Source organism: Bactrocera latifrons, unplaced genomic scaffold, assembly GCF_001853355.1.
Source record: "Bactrocera latifrons isolate USDA-ARS-PBARC rearing strain unplaced genomic scaffold, ASM185335v1 scaffold_145, whole genome shotgun sequence".
Taxonomy (NCBI): domain Eukaryota; kingdom Metazoa; phylum Arthropoda; class Insecta; order Diptera; family Tephritidae; genus Bactrocera; species Bactrocera latifrons.
The window spans coordinates 601871-619493 of NW_017534908.1; the positions used below are offsets into that span (position 1 = coordinate 601871).

Below are 17623 nucleotides of genomic sequence, written 5' to 3' on the forward strand. Positions count from 1 at the left end.
GAAACTAAAATTGACCGTGCGGCTCCTTTTTCGTGGATGAGTTATGTGTTAGCGCGAAGTAAAAGCTTTCGGCGCAAACTATGGCTCACCCAGCAACCAACCAACCCTTCTGAGGGAGGCATTAAGTATGCGACAACCTTGCCCACCCACTCTTCGATGTGGATTTGTATTTGGTCGCCACTTTGTTTGTGCGGCAATGGCTTTTATTATTAGCACATTTCCGCGTAAATATTGAATGCGCTTAGTTAGGAAACTGCGTTACTTTTTCAATGTAACGGTATTAAAAAGGATTTTCTAACGATGGCAATACATAACAGCGCTTAGTAGTGCATGATTGGCGAGGATTTTGTTTTATTTAAAATTTGTTATTTAATTTTTTGTGACAGTTTAATGTTGTAGGCTTGAACTTGGCACTCATGAAGGCGGTTGTGCACCTAAAAGTATGCAAATTATGAAAGATTAAAGCCTTTTGTGTGCTTAATTAACAAGTATGCAAAGTTGTATGGCTGAAAAAATCTATTGTTATTAATATTTAATCACCACCAGTGAAAAATTATTCTGCTGTTGTATTCGTAAGCCATTGGTGAGATCGTATACGTAATAAGGTTATTTGGACTTGTTCTAATACACTTTGACCATATGAAAATCATTTATGCAGGTTCGAACTCGTTTTATAGCTTTTGAGACTAATTACTGAATATAAATAAGCTGCATTTTAGCTATATGGATGGGTTTTGTACGATTTCAGCAACTAATTTTTCTAAACATATCAATTTTTTCCTTTAGGGTTGTCTAAGTGATCCTTTTTTCATCACCAGTCACAATCAGAAGCAAAAACAATTTCTTTTGACTTCAATTCATCAAATTTTCTTACTTTAAAGAATAATACCAAAGAGTTTGAGAACTCTTTTTGTGTTTACAACAGTCTTTAACTAATAAAGCTTCTACTACCTCATCTTTAAATCTGGGATGTTCTTCGTCTTCCAACCCAAAATCACCACTTTTAAATAATGCCAACATAGCACGTTCGCTAGAGCATATTCGCCACAAACTTCGAACAAAAATATGATGACTTTTGGCTGAATTTCTTCATATTAAAGTAATGAAGAAGAACTCTTCACAAAAGCACATTGTTAGGCACAAAGTATGAGATATTTGGGTGAAAAAATATTATTGTGGATTACGTTTTCAAATGCCTTAAATGAAGGACTTACTTCTGTACGGAAATATACGATGAAGGACAGCCGCTTTCCTAGGCATGTTCACGATATTGGAACAATTAAAAATAATCAAGTTAAGCCAACTCTTGACATAATTATAGTTATAAATCCAATATCATTTTTCCACAAAAATTGTGAACAGTTATTCCCAAAATGTCTCAAAGCCAAGTGAAGAACTCAATAACTATAGCTGTGCTGTGTCGCTCTCATCCACTATACCCTAATGATACTGCGATTCGAGTCTATTTCAGTTACGAAGTACGGCTGTTTATATTGGCTTGAAATTTATAGTGGCCTCTCCACACATCTCATCCCAAGTTTTTTTTTATTACACCTTTCTGAAACAGAGGGCTACCAACTAGGTTGCACCATCTCACATGATTAGCGATGGACCATTTAATTTTTGCTTCAGCTAATTAGCACAGTACTGATATTCTTCTTGTGAATATAGTTCGGGGGAGACTTTAGTTTCCATGCAGAGTTCAGTCAAATTCTCGTAATGCTGTAATATTCATTTCTCCTCAGAGGATCGTCTATCCAGTGCTTTTTATAGCACTTTATTTGCTTCAGCTCCTATTTTATTGAAATTATTATTTTATTAATGAAAGTCCGAATTAAAAGTTTGACTATAGCGGAGCAGCTCATAGTAGATGTAACCCTGTCAATATCATCAACCGCTTAGCAAAACCTTCCTGACCGACGCTCCTTGGGGTCCGTGTGTGCTGGATCACCGGTCATGACTGTTTTCAAATGTTGTAGGTAGCACACTTTTTAATATCAGTAACCATTCGCTGCCCAAAAGGATCGACCAATACCAGGTTTATTTTTCTACTCAGCCTCATATAAATATTAGGTGATCCATCTCGAGATTCCCTACCTTTTTAAAGAAAAAACAAGGAAACGTTAAGTATAATGGGAAATGTTTATTAACATTCGAAAGAACATTTTTTGACATTTATTTTGAAGACTATCACTTTCAAATTTTGATCACGGCAAGCTCTCAGATGGTCCATGATTTAAGTCCAATTTTCGATGACTTCTCGAAGCATTTCGACCGGTAACCGGCGAATGAAACTTATGATGTTTTGCTCTTAGGCCTGAATCGAAGCGGGATTGTCCACATAGACTTATAACTTTACATATCTCCACAGAAAAAAGTATAACAATGTGATATCACATGATCTTGGTGGCCAATCACGAGATCATGAGTTTCATTTTCAAAGCTTCTGGGCAATCGGAGAAATGCTTACAAGATGGTAGGACTCGACAATATCATATACTCGTAATACATAATGTATCTTTAACATTAAAATTCTCGTAAAAAAATCGACAAAAGCAAAATTAGTAGTTAAATTCAGCACGACTACAAACTTACTGCTATTTACGTTTTTATTGTAGTAAAACTATAAGATATGTATTTTTCTACTTACTGAGTAAAACAATTAGATTAAATATTATTTTTTAGCGCTATATAGCGTAACCTGCTCGCACCTATACAACGTGGGCAAAAATAATTGATTCATTTTTACTAGGCCAAATCATATCAATACAAATCACTATTTGAAATAAAAATAAAAATAAAAATACAATTTCTACATTCAAAGATGTGGGTGCTGGAATACAATTTTAAGTGCATTCGTTTCAAATACAATCACGTTTAAATAAGTTAATCGGCTTCTACAACAAATTAACTTATTTTTATTATTGCAACTTTTATTTATTATTAAAACTAGTTTTCCCATACTATCTTCATTCATGCAACAGGTCTCAGCATACTGAAACAAATAATTTTCGTGGCATACACATACATACATACACACTTACTTGGTTGTGAGTCAGAATACCAATATTTAGTGGGACAACAATCAAATTAACGCCATCACAGCTAAACGAACAATCGATTTAAATTTGAAAACAACAACAGAACCAAAACAAAAAACAAACCACCAAACTGGGTGAAACTGGGAAAAAAACAAAACAGAAACGACTAATCAAATTCAAATATAAAACTAACTTCAGAATGCTTGAGACCAGATCAACGGTAAATATACCGTTGAATGGCTTACGAAAGAACCACAAACCAACGAGTTCCACAACGGAGAACGGCGGTTACAACGCTTCCGATGCTGAAAAGGGTACAGTCGGCAGCAATGGCAAGAATGGCAATACGGACAATAATGTGGTCGATATACCCGAAGCTGTGTTGGAGAAACTGTTTCGCAACTATGTTTTCAAACAGCGGCGTGCAGGCTCCAAATGGTTCATATTTGCAACATTTCTTTGCACCATTTGGATCTTGATTATACCGCACCAATCGGAAATGGTACCGAATGGTGAGTAGTTTGTGTTTGTAACTCTTGCTTTTATACCAAGTTATGTGCTTTTATGGTGTATGAAGTCATTTGTGTTTATATGCTTAAAGCGTTTCTGGTGTTCTCCATCGTCACTTTAATAATGATGAGAGTAATGCTGGATCGGCGTGTGCTCGATCGCAAGCGATTCGAAACGGTGCATAAGCGTTTAACGCTGCACGGTACACTAATGCTTTGGTTTCTATTTTTTGCCAATATTCTAACCTATTATGAGCTGCAAACGAAACCATCCCCAAGGTAAACATTTTTCATTAAATTTTGTATGAAAGAAAAATTTTATATTATTCCTTCTATCTCTTTTATTTTACAGAGAAGTTCTAGGTTGGATCGCACTTTTCAACTTTCTCATCTATATTACCTTGCCCATGCAGCTTTTTTATGGCGGTTGTCTGTTGGGTTTCGCTAGTTTGGTAATGTTTCCCCTAACCGCATTTACGTATGGCAATATGAGACCGCTCTTCTGGGAGCAAGTAAACATTGCATGCAATAATAGGTTTTTAAATTAATAACATTAAAATCTTTCCAGATGATAGCCAGTTTTATTATGATTTTCACTGCGGCTCTTATTGGTGTGCTGTGTTATTTCATGAGTGAGGCGAAGCAGCGGCGTGCTTTTCTAGAGGCTAAGAAGAGTTTGGAAGTAAAAATGGTTATTGAGGAACAATCCGCTGAACAGGTTGGCAATTGATAAAGTAGTCTTTCAATAATTTAAATACAAAAATTGCAGGATTAACTCTTTTTAAGTATTTTACTTGGATCTCTTTAAATTTAAGTAAATAGCACATCTGATCAAATATGATTCGGACTGATTTTACGCGCGTCAACCGAAAAATGTTTTTTTTTATTTACAACTTTCGTTTATGCTACTGTGAACAAAACATAGTAAGACTTTTTAATTAAAATTTTGTGATAGAATCTTTTCGTCGAAATATTTTTGTATGGGGTATGACTTTCAGCAACACCTGTGCAAATAACACATCAAAATAATCATTAGTGTTTAGTATATGCTGATCTTTCTGAAGTACAATTAGGGGCATTCGGCAATTTCTACGATTAGTGAAATTATTCAAGAAAGAAGTTCCAATAAAATTTGTTTGCGGAATGAAATTCCTGGTGGAAACATACAGAATGTTGGAAAAGGCGTTTGGTAACAATTGTTTGTCGCAAGCAAGTGTTTTTCATTGGTACACATTATTCAAAGAGTTTCAAGAACTCGTGGACGGCGAACCACGTCCAGGACGGCCATCAACATCGACTGATGATCAACATGTCAATAAAACAAATCAATCGGTGATTGAGAATCGACGATGAACAGTCGGAGATCTTACTGGCAAATATAGAAAAGATCAGTTAAAACCATTTTGAAAGATCATTTGGGACTGAAAAAAAGTGAAAATACGATTGATATCAAAAACACCTGATTTTTTTTGAAAAACAGCTTTGCGTTAACACCTGTTTCACAAATGTTTTCCGACTACCAAGATGTCATGAAAGATATTATTGTTGCCGATGTGTCTTGAATCTTTGCTTACGACCCGGAAACACGATCAATTGGTCGAATATCGCGTCAAAGGTGAGCCAAAGCTGGAAAAAGCCCTTCAAAGCAGGTCAAAAATCAAATCTATGTTGACAGTTTTCTTCGATTACTGAGGTATGATGCACTCCGAACTCCTACCGACCCACCAAATTGTCAACAAGGAATACTATTTGAGTGTTATGAGTCGTTTGCACGAAGCAATTCGTAAAAAGAGTCCGGAATTAAGTGTCAAGAACTGTTGATTTTTGCACCACGATAATACACCGTCGCACACTGCATTGATTCTTCGTGAGTTTTTACCCAATTTTCAACCAACATCGTGCTGCAACCACCGTATTTGCCTGATTTAGCTCCGTTTGACTTGTGGCTGTTAAGCAAACTCAAATTTTTGAGTCGGTATCGTATAGTTACTTGAACAACTCTTTCGAATATTAGAAAAAACGTTGGCGCCAAGGGGAATTACTTTAGGAGGCGACAAAGATTTTTCAGAATAATTTAAGAATTTTAAAATTATGAACAAAGTCATACTTTTTTTTGCTCATAGCAGTATTCTTGGGAAGTTTGTAATACTTCGAGAGATAGCACAGGAATAGCTCTCCAAAAATGAGCCGAACCGAAAAAAACGAAGATCGGTCTAAAGTAAAGGTGATTTTTATTACTCGAAACGAGAGTCATCGTTGAGTCACCATATTCGGCGTCTTGTGATTTTTTCTATTTTCGAAACTGAAAAACCTCTTTCGGGGAATGGACCATGAGTAAATTCAAGCAATTAAATATTATTATCTAAGGCGCTGAAGACCATCCCAGCCAACACTTATAACAAATGTATGGAAAACGAAATTATTTGGAAAAAAGAAATTAATTTTTGGCATGCCTGTATCATAATAATAATATGTATTGAAAGACTTTAAAGTATTGTTTTTTAGTCAGTTTGGGTCAAATTTAGTCATATACTTAGCATTTTAAGACTTTAAAAATATTTCTGTTTGTATTTTCTAAGTTCTATTCTGAGGAAACAAAGAGTGAAATGCAAAGCTCCAGCTAAATAGATTTAATTATAAATAGTTAATTTATTCTATAAAATCTGACTGTCGATCTTAAACTTTCTGACATCAAAAACCAGTCTCGTTACTTACTTGTCCTATATTTGTATTTGGTATATTTTTGAATATTTCTATCCAGGAACGTTTACTTCTGTCTGTACTACCGAAGCACGTAGCTGTAAAAATGCGCCAGGATCTCGGTTCAACAAGCTCGGAACCGTTCAAGAAAATTTATATGAGCAGGCATGAAAATGTGAGGTATGTTATGAATAAAATATAAATGTACTGTATTATGTTTCGTTACAATATTCTTACAAATTTGGAAATATTGAACCTATTAATTTTTATAAAATTTTTGTTTTGCATAATTTCAGCATTCTTTATGCGGACATCGTTGGTTTTACAGCCATATCGTCTACTTACAGTGCACAGGACCTTGTTAAAATGTTAAACGAACTATTTGCGCGATTCGATAGTCTGTCGGAGGTAAATGCTTATAATGCCTTACTAACTATGAATAATTTTGAATTTAATTTATAAAGCAATTTTATTGTAATTAGAATTGATAAAAAACCCAATCAAATTTTGAAAAATGTTATAAATTTTACTTGGAAATTTTCTTAAAACTTACCATCTTTTAGTCATCTCCTTGGCTACTTGAGAATGTCAACCGCCGTCTAGTTTTCGTAATCCTTTTGGAAAATTATATTTTTTTTTGAAAATTATCTCTTTCAAGTATTGGCCGCATCTACGTCTCAGATAGTCCATCCGTTAAGTCTATTTTTCGATGACTCGTTCGTGCATTTTGAATGGTAACTTGCGATTGACACACGTAATGTTTTACTCCAAGGTCTGATTCGAAGCGGGTTTCCCCGCATAGACTTTAGACATTACAAATCTCTGCAGGAGAAAACTAAAGCTGTGATATAACATGGTCTTGGTGGCCGGTACAAGCCGTGAAATTATCTGCTCACCGAAGTTTTCTCTCAATAAATCTGTTGACTGATGCGATGTTTGGGAAATGGTGCCTTCTAGTTGAAACCAAATAGCACCGAGATTACGAGCTTAAATTTCAGGCATCAAATAGTCGGTTATCATGGCGTGAGAATACCACCGGCTCGCAAACCATATCAAACATCAAATTTGAGGCCAATCCAAATTTACTTCATCTCTAGCGGTTCACCTTGAGCCAAAAGGATCTTGTGGTAGAGCAAGAAGTAATGGCAGCCCTTCGCAGGCCAAGCTACAGCTATCCGGTGGTAGAACGCACAAAAAGAACGGAGCAATGACCCGTTCACATGTCACTGATAGCAGACAGCTTAGTATCACTAAATGGCTGGCTGTTCTTTTAACATTTATCTAGTCCCCGTTAGGGTGTTAGGGTTCAGATAAGATGTCACGGAGGTCATCCAATAGTAGGCCCATTAAACGTGCTGTACCGACCTAGTCGGACCATAGGGAGAGGGGAGTCATATGTAGAGATGCAGAGACTCGTTACACGGGGTAGATTATGGATCACTAAGTGACTCGATGTTACTGATAGCGAGGTCAGATATGCCTTACTAGCCTTGAACGCAAATTTAATTTTCAAAAGGTAATAACCTAACGAAACGCAAATATCTGTCGTATGGAATCTAACTTCTTTCGAGTAGGTTTCTGGATTGCAAAATATTTTATTATTATTATTTAATTCAAGACGATTTGTTGGTTTTTATTATTTTTATAAACACATCGCATCCTTCATACCGTATGAACACATACACATATCCACCATTAACATATAACTTGCTGATTGTCTAACGGCCTTCAGTCTTGCCGACATTCGCTTACAACACAACACATCCGGCAGATCAATCATATTTATAGCATCTACTTACTAGTGCCACATACAAACATATATGTATGCACCTACATACGTACATACATAAGCTGGTGGCACGAAAGTAAACTTGTCACTTTTCTCACCTTTAATTACACAGAAATACCATCAGTTAAGAATTAAAATCCTTGGCGATTGCTATTATTGCATTAGTGGTGCACCTGACGAACGTCCTGACCATGCTGTGCTCTGTGTACATATGGGTCTCTCAATGGTGGAAGCTATTAAGTAAGTATTTGCCACACCCCATTGCTGGTCTAAGCAATGCTAACACCACATAATTATGCACATATACATACATATGTATGTGTCTCATGATAAACTTTTGTATTTTTCCTTGTAATACTGCAACATCTCTGTGTCTCTATTTATTCCACTTTGTATGCGTGCGTGTGTGTGTGTGCAGATATGTGCAACAGAAGGCCAATTCGCCTGTTGATATGAGAGTGGGCATACATACCGGCGCTATATTGGCTGGTATACTTGGTCAGCGGCAGTGGCAATTCGATATATATTCCAAAGATGTTGAGTTGGCTAATAAAATGGAATCAAGCGGCAAAGCCGGGTGAGTGGGTTACCATACAGCAAGTGAACAATTTATTTTTCATTTTATTACTTACAGACGTGTGCATATTTCGGACAAAACTCTAGCGTTTCTTAATGGCGCTTTTGAGGTTGAACCGGCCTATGGTGAACGCATGGATGAGGCTTTGCGTATAGCAGGTCTGAAGACCTACTTCATAACCAATGTTTTGAAACCGGTAAATTTTTCAAAAACGTTATATTTCTAAATGCAAATATTTATTTCAATTTTAAATGTTTTTCTATCAGTTCTCCTCGCCCGTTGCCAAAAGGAATAGAGAATGTAGTGAAATTGTTGCTGGTAAAAAAACGGAGGCTGAAAAAATGGCAATCGTTGAGAAGGCAGTTGACGGAGGCGCTGTTAGGAATGTACGTATAGTGAAAGTAATCAGTCCGAACAACAACTTCAAAGTACGCCTACAAGAGGAGCTAATCGCTCGAGATGGTCATGAGTGAGTAGAAGCAATTTTTTTGCAATAAATATAAAATACAAGTAGAACCTTTAACTTCGGCTGCATCGATGCTACAATATCATTGACAAAGTGAGGACGAGTTCAAAGATGGGCGTAATTCGCCCACTGCCACGCCCACGAAACGCCATTAATCGCAAATCCATACCTTAGTACTAAGCTAAGACATAGAACTGATATTTGGTATAGGGAATCGCAATAGCAAGGGTTATCTGTTGGCTAAAGATTTAAAAAAATCAGCATGGTCCTGCCCTCTAATTGGTTCTATATATAAAAATATCTCCTAAACATTTAAGCTATAGTAACTAAATTCGTCAAGGACAGCACCACTATCGACTATAAAAATTGATATAACGGTACTGTTGAAAACTACTAAAAGTGCGACAAATCAATAGGCGAAAGTCGTTTCTTCTTTTCGCTATTTGGCGCCAATTCGAGATACCAAGTGCAGTCTGGTTCTTCTCCACCTGATCTCCCCAATGGAGTGGGGGTTTCCTCTTCTTCTGCTTCCACCGGCGGGTACTGTACCGAAACCGTTTAAAGCTAGAGTGTACTTTTTCATCCGAACAACATGACCTTGCTAGGGCAGCTGAACTATATATGTCCATGACGGCGTATATCTTATACAGCTCATCCTTCCAATGACTGTGGTACTCGCCGTTGCCATACGCAAAGGACACCCCTAAGGCCGACTCATCAGATGATATCACTGTCGATTCCTCCATATAGTAGGGCGAGAATGATGAGGAATTTTTATAGTTTGCTCTTTATTCGTCGGTCCGCTCTAGCGGATCATTAAAAGGCATCTTTGGTCATATCGTCCTTTTCTTTCCTCCGGGAGTGGCCGCAAATCAATGTTATTTGAAACATTTTGCTCTGATGAGGATTGTGGCTAAATGTTCGTTGACCGGAGTGAATATCAGGACTCGACAACTTAGTCTTTCTTTCACCACAAATCCCACGCCGCTCCTTTAGATGGCCGTTGTAGTAAATGTCATAAGGACCCATTTGTCTCCGTCCTTGCCCCATCCATCGCATTTCTTGGACCGAAGTTATGTCAGTCTTTCCTTTTATGAGAACATCCTTAATACGTTTGCTGTGGTTGTCATCAAAAGTGGGGTTTTTCGTCCGAGGCTGTTGTTTTCTTTTCATTGGGAGTGGTTTCTACGTTGCGGGTCCCAAACCCAGCATACAACCTTAATAAGCGAAAATGAATGAAATCAGGTGAAAACATTCCCTAAACTCCATAAAACTAACAAATCTTATGTACATGAAGGTATTTTCCTGGCTTTAATCCTTTCAAGTTGTTAGAGTATGAAATATTCGAATATATCCGAACTTTGTCCTTCCTTACTTGTTTATATCTAGGTTAATGGAAAGGAATTTTTATATTTATTTAGCTTTCTTACTTATGGTATTTATTTATATTCAATTCTACCTCTTTTGCAGAGATCTTTCGAGTTGTACGAATATCTTCTTGAAATTCAAAAACAAAGGTTTGGAAGCTGCATATGCAGCCCATCGTGAACCCTTCTCTTCTTTACCATTGCTCGCAACTTTGCTTGTGCAAGCATTAGACATTGGCTACTCCTATGCAGTGCTTCCAAGGTTTGTTATAATTAAGCATTGTCTTCTTTGTTCTTCCATAAAAAATAAAATTTTTCTTTTAGATCGCCGCTGCATCTGATAAATATTTCTGCACCTTTAATACCCATGACTATGCTTATCTTTATTTCAATAGCTGAGAGTTTTCCAAAATATTTACCTGAATCCTTAGTAAGCCTTAGCAAACGTTTCAACGACATAACATTCGTGCGAGAGTTGACCGCGATTATATTGGCCATGACCATGGGGCTCAGTAATGTTGTGGATATGGTGAGTAATATGGGAGAAAGAGAGAAGGAGCAAGCTCTTAAATAATTATAATTTTTTTACTTCACCTTCTATATTTTTAGTACTTCTATGTAACCTACTTGAAAACGGATCATGTCGTTTTGGATAGTGAAATCGAACCTATCACTGAGGGTGAGGGTATTATTGTTTCAGCTGAACCATCTTTGGCATCATTGCTAGCGAATGCTACTATGGCGGATGAAATTCATATGTTTCCCTCATACATGAGTAATTATGCCGTGTTGATATTGATTGCGATTGCCGTCATTGCCCAGCTGACACATGTTACAAAAATTGTTCTAATGATCGTTATAACAGGTAATTGTTCGTGCGATCCTTTCGAACTATTTAATTTATATTAAAATCATAAATCATATTATTTTGTAGCACTGCATTGCTATTGCAATATATTTCTCTTGGGCGATTTATATTCATTTGAGGACGAACTGGCCGCCTATCCGTAAGTTTGTAGCTACTTGAAGCTCTTTAAGGGTATTGAAAATCGTTTGTTTTATTTTTTTTTAGCACAATACCCACCGCTTACAGACTGTCAGCGGTATTGATTCTTGTCACATTGGCATTGTCGTTTCTTGTGCGTCATGTAAGTACACTTGCTTTTAAGAACGAGTTGCAAAGGAACACTCAACTTATGTAGAACTTCAATGGAGGTATTTAAGCAATCTTGCTGAACTTGAAATAACTTGATTTTGTATCATCTGCCTTACGATTTTATGAAAGAGAAGAAATTGTTTTACAATTGAGTAGTACGTTTGATACGCCGATTGAAGATTCTCCACCTGATCTTGCCAACGGAGTGAAGGTCTTCCTTTACCTTTGCTTCTCCCGGCGGATACTACGTCGAATACTTTCGGAGCTGGTGTGATTTCGTGTATTCAGACGACGTGATCTAGCCAGGATAGCCGCTGTCTCTTAATTCGCTGAACTATGTCAATGTCGTCGTATATCTCATACTGCTCATCGTTCCATCGACGGCGGTATTCGAAGTAGAAGTTGCCATCATACACGCCTCTTTACTATATAGCAGGGCGGGGAAGATGAGTGACTTTTAGAATTTGGTCTTTACTCGTCGAAAAAGGACTTTACTTCTCAATTGCCTATTCAGATGGAAGCAGCACCTGTTGGTGTTATTCTGCGTAGACATTTGAGGCTGACATTGTTGTTGGTGTTAATGTTGGTTCCAAGATAGACGAGATTATCTACGACTTCGAAGTTATGACTGTGACGTAGTTTAGGAGTCAAGTCGCGAGTGCACCCATAGTTTGTTTAATGACAGGAGATATTTCGATTTGTCCTGATTCACAACCAGACCCACACTCTTCGCCTCCCTATTCAGTCTAGCGAAAGCAGAACAAACGGCGCGGTTGTTATGGCCAACAATATTATCAACCACCGACGTACACCAGTAGCTGTGCACTGTTATAGAAGTTTGTACCTTCTCTATTTAGCTCTGCAGATCGTATTCTTTTCTCCAGCAATAGATTAAAGAAGGCAAACGATAGAGAATTTCCTTGACTGCAACTTCTCTTGGCATCGAACTTCTGGGAAGTTCTGACATAGAGGTGTAAAGGCAGTTCCTTTTCGTGCTGTCGAAGGCGGCTTTTAAATTGACGAAGGGGTGGTGTCGATCTTTCTTTTACGGATCTTTTCCAAGATTGGCGCATGGTGAAAGTTTGGTCGATTGTAGATTTTCCAGGTCTAAGGCCGCACTGATAAGGTCCAATCCGTTTGTTGACATTGGCTTTCAGTCTTTCACACAGTACTCTCAGTAGATCATTATATGTAATGTTTAGAAGGCTTATCCCACAGCAGTTAGCGTGGATTGTGAGTGATCCCTTTTTTGAATTGAGCAGAGCACACTTTTCCTTGAAAACCCAATCGTTGGGCAAGTTTTCGTCCGATCATATTCTACAAAGATGCTGATGCATGCTCCTTATCAGTTCTTCGCCGGCCCCCCCCACTTTGTTTTTCTTCAGGCGGGTAATAGCTATTTGAACTTCTTCATGGTCGGCCAGTGGAACGTCTGCTCCATCGTCATCAATTGGGGAATCGGATTCACCATCTCTTGGTATTATACATTCACTGTCCTTCAGCAGGTTTTAGAAGTATTCCCTCCATAATTTCAGTATGCTCTGGGCATCAATTGGATCAATTGGATATTTTTCGAGTCACATGTGATCTAAAAATATATTCCGCACTGTCGTAGTGATTGTGGAATTCTGCGTGGATGAAATTTAATCGTGAATATATAGACCAGTCGTAGTGACGTTTTACCACTTTACTACTTATCCCTCCGAGTGTTCTTTTGCTAATCCATTAGGTCTCTGAAATACCACTTCTAACACATTTTCACAAAACACACAACAGGTGGATCGTGAGGATCGTGTTATATTCAAGTGGAAAACCGAAGTAGCTGAGCAGCGTGAGAAGGCAACAGATATGCGACGAAGAAATGAGGCACTTGTCTACAACATACTACCGGTACATGTGGCCGAGCATTTTATGAAGAATACTAAACGTTCACACGATGATCTATACTCGCAAAGTTATGCTGAGGTGGGTGTGCTGTTTGCGAGCATGCCCAATTTTTCAGGTATTACTTTCTTAGCATTCGCCTCAATCAGCTGAGCTGGTATTTGAAATATTTTCGAACTTTTACAGACTTTTATTCCGAGGAAACTGTCAATAATCAAGGACTTGAGTGTTTACGTTTTCTCAACGAAGTTATTTCGGATTTCGATGCGGTAAATTTCGTTTATTTTTAAGTGTGCTAATATTATTAGCATTCTTTAATACATTACAGTTATTGGAGCTACCGCAATTTCAAGATATCATTAAGATCAAAACAATTGGTTCCACTTATATGGCTGCGAGTGGCATTAATTCGAATCGCGTAAGTAAACCGGATGATCCGATCACCAAACGCTGGTCCCATTTGGAAGTGCTGGTCGAATTCGCTTTGGAGTTGAAGAAAGCTTTGCAAGGTATCAATGAACAGTCGTTCAATCATTTTGTGCTCAAAATGGGCATCAATCATGGTCCCATCACGGCTGGCGTAATTGGTGCACGTAAGCCACACTATGATATTTGGGGTAATACGGTAAATGTGGCATCGCGCATGGAGAGTACGGGCAAAGCAGGCGCTATACAGGTAAGCAAATATATGATACTTACATATATTGAATTAAATAAGATGCCAAATACATACTTACATATATGAAAAAATATACCCGAAAATTTGTTGACGTATGATTTTTTGTAAAAGAAATATCTATATGTTATAGGGTTTATTTCGTTTATGCTTACTAATAATATTGTATATTGAATTTTTTATTGACAGGTGACAGATGAGACTTGCGGCATTCTCCAAGAATTCGGTTACACCTTCCAGCAACGTGGACTTGTTAGCGTTAAGGGCAAAGGACAACTAATGACTTTCTATCTACAAGTAAGTATTAATATAATATCTTTTAAAAATTAATACCATATTTTTGCTTTAAGTTTAAGGTTTTATTAAGCGTAGTTAAAAAACTTGAATTTTTCTCCAATAAAACTATTCGCCATAAGCAAGAAAAGTAGTAATCACTTGGTGTCCCCAACAACACCTATGTAGACATAAGACCCTCCCAATCAATCTGACGAAGCTTTTGTCACTATATATTTATAGTATAAGCTTGGCGTTAACCTGATGGAAGACGATTTCTTTCCTATTGGTCAAAGCTGGTTGCTGCTATGAGATTGCTTCCTTCAGACTTTTCAGTTGTTAAGAGTGCAGGGATTGTTTTCGCTTGACTTTGTCGTTAGTGACTCATTTTTTATCTCCAGTAACCATGCGCTTCAGAAATGGATCGATTTTGTTGAATCCTTGCTGGCATTAAGCTTTTGCACTTACCACGTCTTCAAATGAACGAAATCCAGTTCGTTTTTGTTCTACGGCTTCTGTGCAGTTCTTCATAATCGACGTTGGCCCTGTGATATGCCTCAGAATTGTGCTGATAAATGACGTCGCTTTGGTCTTGATGCATTTCTTCGATGTACGTGAACACATTTTCTTCAAGAATTAAATCTCTTTTAGTCTATTATAAGAAAAAACAGCCCCAGACTACCCTCCTTACTTGCAGTATACAAGGTAGATAACATCTGATCTAAAATGCCTTTCATGCTCTTTCGTCCATACATCCGCTGTTTCCGCATTCGTTGGCTCAAAAAAGTTTGTTTTACAGGACGTCAGCCGTAAATGATGAATCCACTATCACGACTGTCCTTTTTAATATCTGACGAGGGTTTTAGGCGATTCAGTAGACAAGACCATCGGATGGGCCTGCCTGTTCCTCCTTCATCTGGTCTTTCCAACGGAGTAGAGATCTTCCTCTACCCTCCTTTCTCCGGCGGGTACTGCGTCGAAGTATTCACCATTGCTAATGCGCAAAGAACTATAAGTCTTTCGCAAAACATTTCTCTCGAACACTCCTACACCTAATATAATATATAGTAAGAAGGAGAGGACTTTGCTTCTAATTGCCTACTCCGTCCGAAGTAGCACCTGTTGGCAAGAGTTATCCTGCGTTGGATTTCTAGGCTGACATTGTTGGTGGTGTTTACGCTGGTTCCAAGATAGACGAAATTATCTATAACTTCAAGGCTATGACTGTCAACAGTGACATGAGTGCCAAGTCGCGAGTGCGACGACTGTTTGTTTGATGACAGGAGGTTTTTCGTCTTGCCTTCATTCACTGCCAGACCCATTTGTGTTGCTTCCTTGTCCAGTCTGGAGARAGCAGACCTAACGGCGCGGGTGTTGAGGTATCAGTTTACACAGCAATAAAAACAGCTCCTTTACGTGTTGTCAAAAGTATTATTGTATAAAAATTATTATACTATTAAATCTTTTATTTTCATTTTATGCGATCGCGCTTTTAAAACTGTTGTGAACAACAAAAATTTCCGCAACAAAAAACCGAAAATGTTATTTTCTCAAACAGTTCGAATTCAGTAAATAGTAACTCAAATTTTAAAATTTCTAACAGGGTAAAACTGATAAACGCAGCAACAACAAACAAACAATGCATCAAGCGACAGAGGATCCCATTAAACAGTCAGTGGAAAACCACCCACAACCCGCAAGCGAACAATGCAATGGACACTCGGCATTGGAACCCGATATAAAAACACCATTACTAGATGTGCTGTCACATGAAACGAATTCAACGGCTGATGGCGAAAAAGATGCATTAATAAACTAGATTTTATGAAGATAATAATATTGACAACAACAAATATGCATGCAAGAAAAAACAACTCCAACTACATCTATTAAGCCATAAAAGAAGAAAATGAACATAAAAGCTTACATAAGTTAATAGTAACAGAGATAAGCAAAATAATGTGTAATGGCTTCCCCAAACTGGAAATAAAAAAATAAAAATTGCATGTGAAAATATTAATAAGGAACTCCAATAACACATAATGTACACCCGAAAGGTGCTTACGTCCCCCAAACAAGAGCAACAGAAAATGTACAGAAGCAATATTCAAACAGTCATATATTATAACTACAAGCATAAAACATACATACGTATACTGAAAAACTTTAACTAAAAATAGAGCATACAGTTATTTAACAATATATAAGTATATACTTAACTATATAACGTAAAGCAAATAACATGCATACGATAGAATAGAAAAAAAAAGTATAAGAAATATAAAAACAAACTTAAGAAATATAAATTTAGCAACTAAAGATATATATTAAATGTGGTTAGCTAAGTAGTAAAATACAAGTAGTTTTGTTTTTGTAAGAATGTATATTTGCATTTTTCTGGGTTTATTTGTATACCCAATTTTGACTGCCAAACTTCCATTATTATTATTAGTATTATAAAAATATTTTATTTAAAAAAAACTTGCCATAAAAAAGTCAGTATAATTTAGTTATTTATGAGTATAACAAAATCTATATTTTCCAACATTTTTAACGGTTTTGCTTTGACAAAAAATTGCTTTAAGTCTTCTAAACTAAGAAAATCGCACACTCAACGAAATCTCATGATATTTTATAGCTAGCTTGCATGCAATTTTATTCTAACTAAACAGCTCACCGAATTTTTCAAAGCAATACACGTAAAAATAGTTGATTGTTTAAATTATTAATTTATATTTTTTAGACAAATTAATGTGCTTGCAAAAATATTAATATTTTTAATTTTAGGGTCATAAAGAGTGATCCATTTCGAGATTCTTTACTATTTTAAAGAAAAATCACAGAAATTTCAAATTTAATGGGGAACAAAAATAACATGACCCCTTGACACGACTCACGTGTGATCGGTCAAAAAAAAAAAACTATGGAAAAAAATCTCTACTTCGATCAGCTTAGCTTTTTATCAGCTTTTTTCTTAAATATGAGTATTATTCAGTTTTTAAATTGTTTGTATCTATACATTTTATTGTTGCCGTTGAAGATTTTGTAACTTTATAGGAAGAACTTAATTTTGTTCAGTAGAGAAGGAGTGGTTTGCCTTAAGGGTTTCAAATAATGCATAAAAATAAATAAAAAAAGAATGCAATAAAAAACTAAAATTAGGTTTTAATTAATTTTTTTTTTGT

At 36.8% G+C, this 17623-nt stretch overlaps 1 protein-coding gene across 1 annotated transcript; it reads left to right on the forward strand.

Annotated features, from left to right (window-relative positions):
- Window positions 1-3008: 3008 nt before the first annotated feature.
- LOC108965668 (adenylate cyclase type 3) lies at window positions 3009-16789 on the forward strand. Its single transcript, XM_018928222.1, has 20 exons — window positions 3009-3553; window positions 3643-3829; window positions 3903-4062; window positions 4119-4268; window positions 6312-6430; window positions 6547-6658; window positions 8152-8279; window positions 8458-8616; window positions 8674-8812; window positions 8883-9085; window positions 10553-10711; window positions 10774-10978; window positions 11059-11314; window positions 11384-11456; window positions 11522-11597; window positions 13382-13607; window positions 13676-13758; window positions 13818-14165; window positions 14355-14462; window positions 16042-16789. The coding sequence occupies exons 1-20, from the start codon at window positions 3241-3243 to the stop codon at window positions 16255-16257; spliced, it is 3420 nt and encodes a 1139-aa protein (XP_018783767.1). The 5' UTR covers window positions 3009-3240; the 3' UTR covers window positions 16258-16789.
- Window positions 16790-17623: the final 834 nt, after the last annotated feature.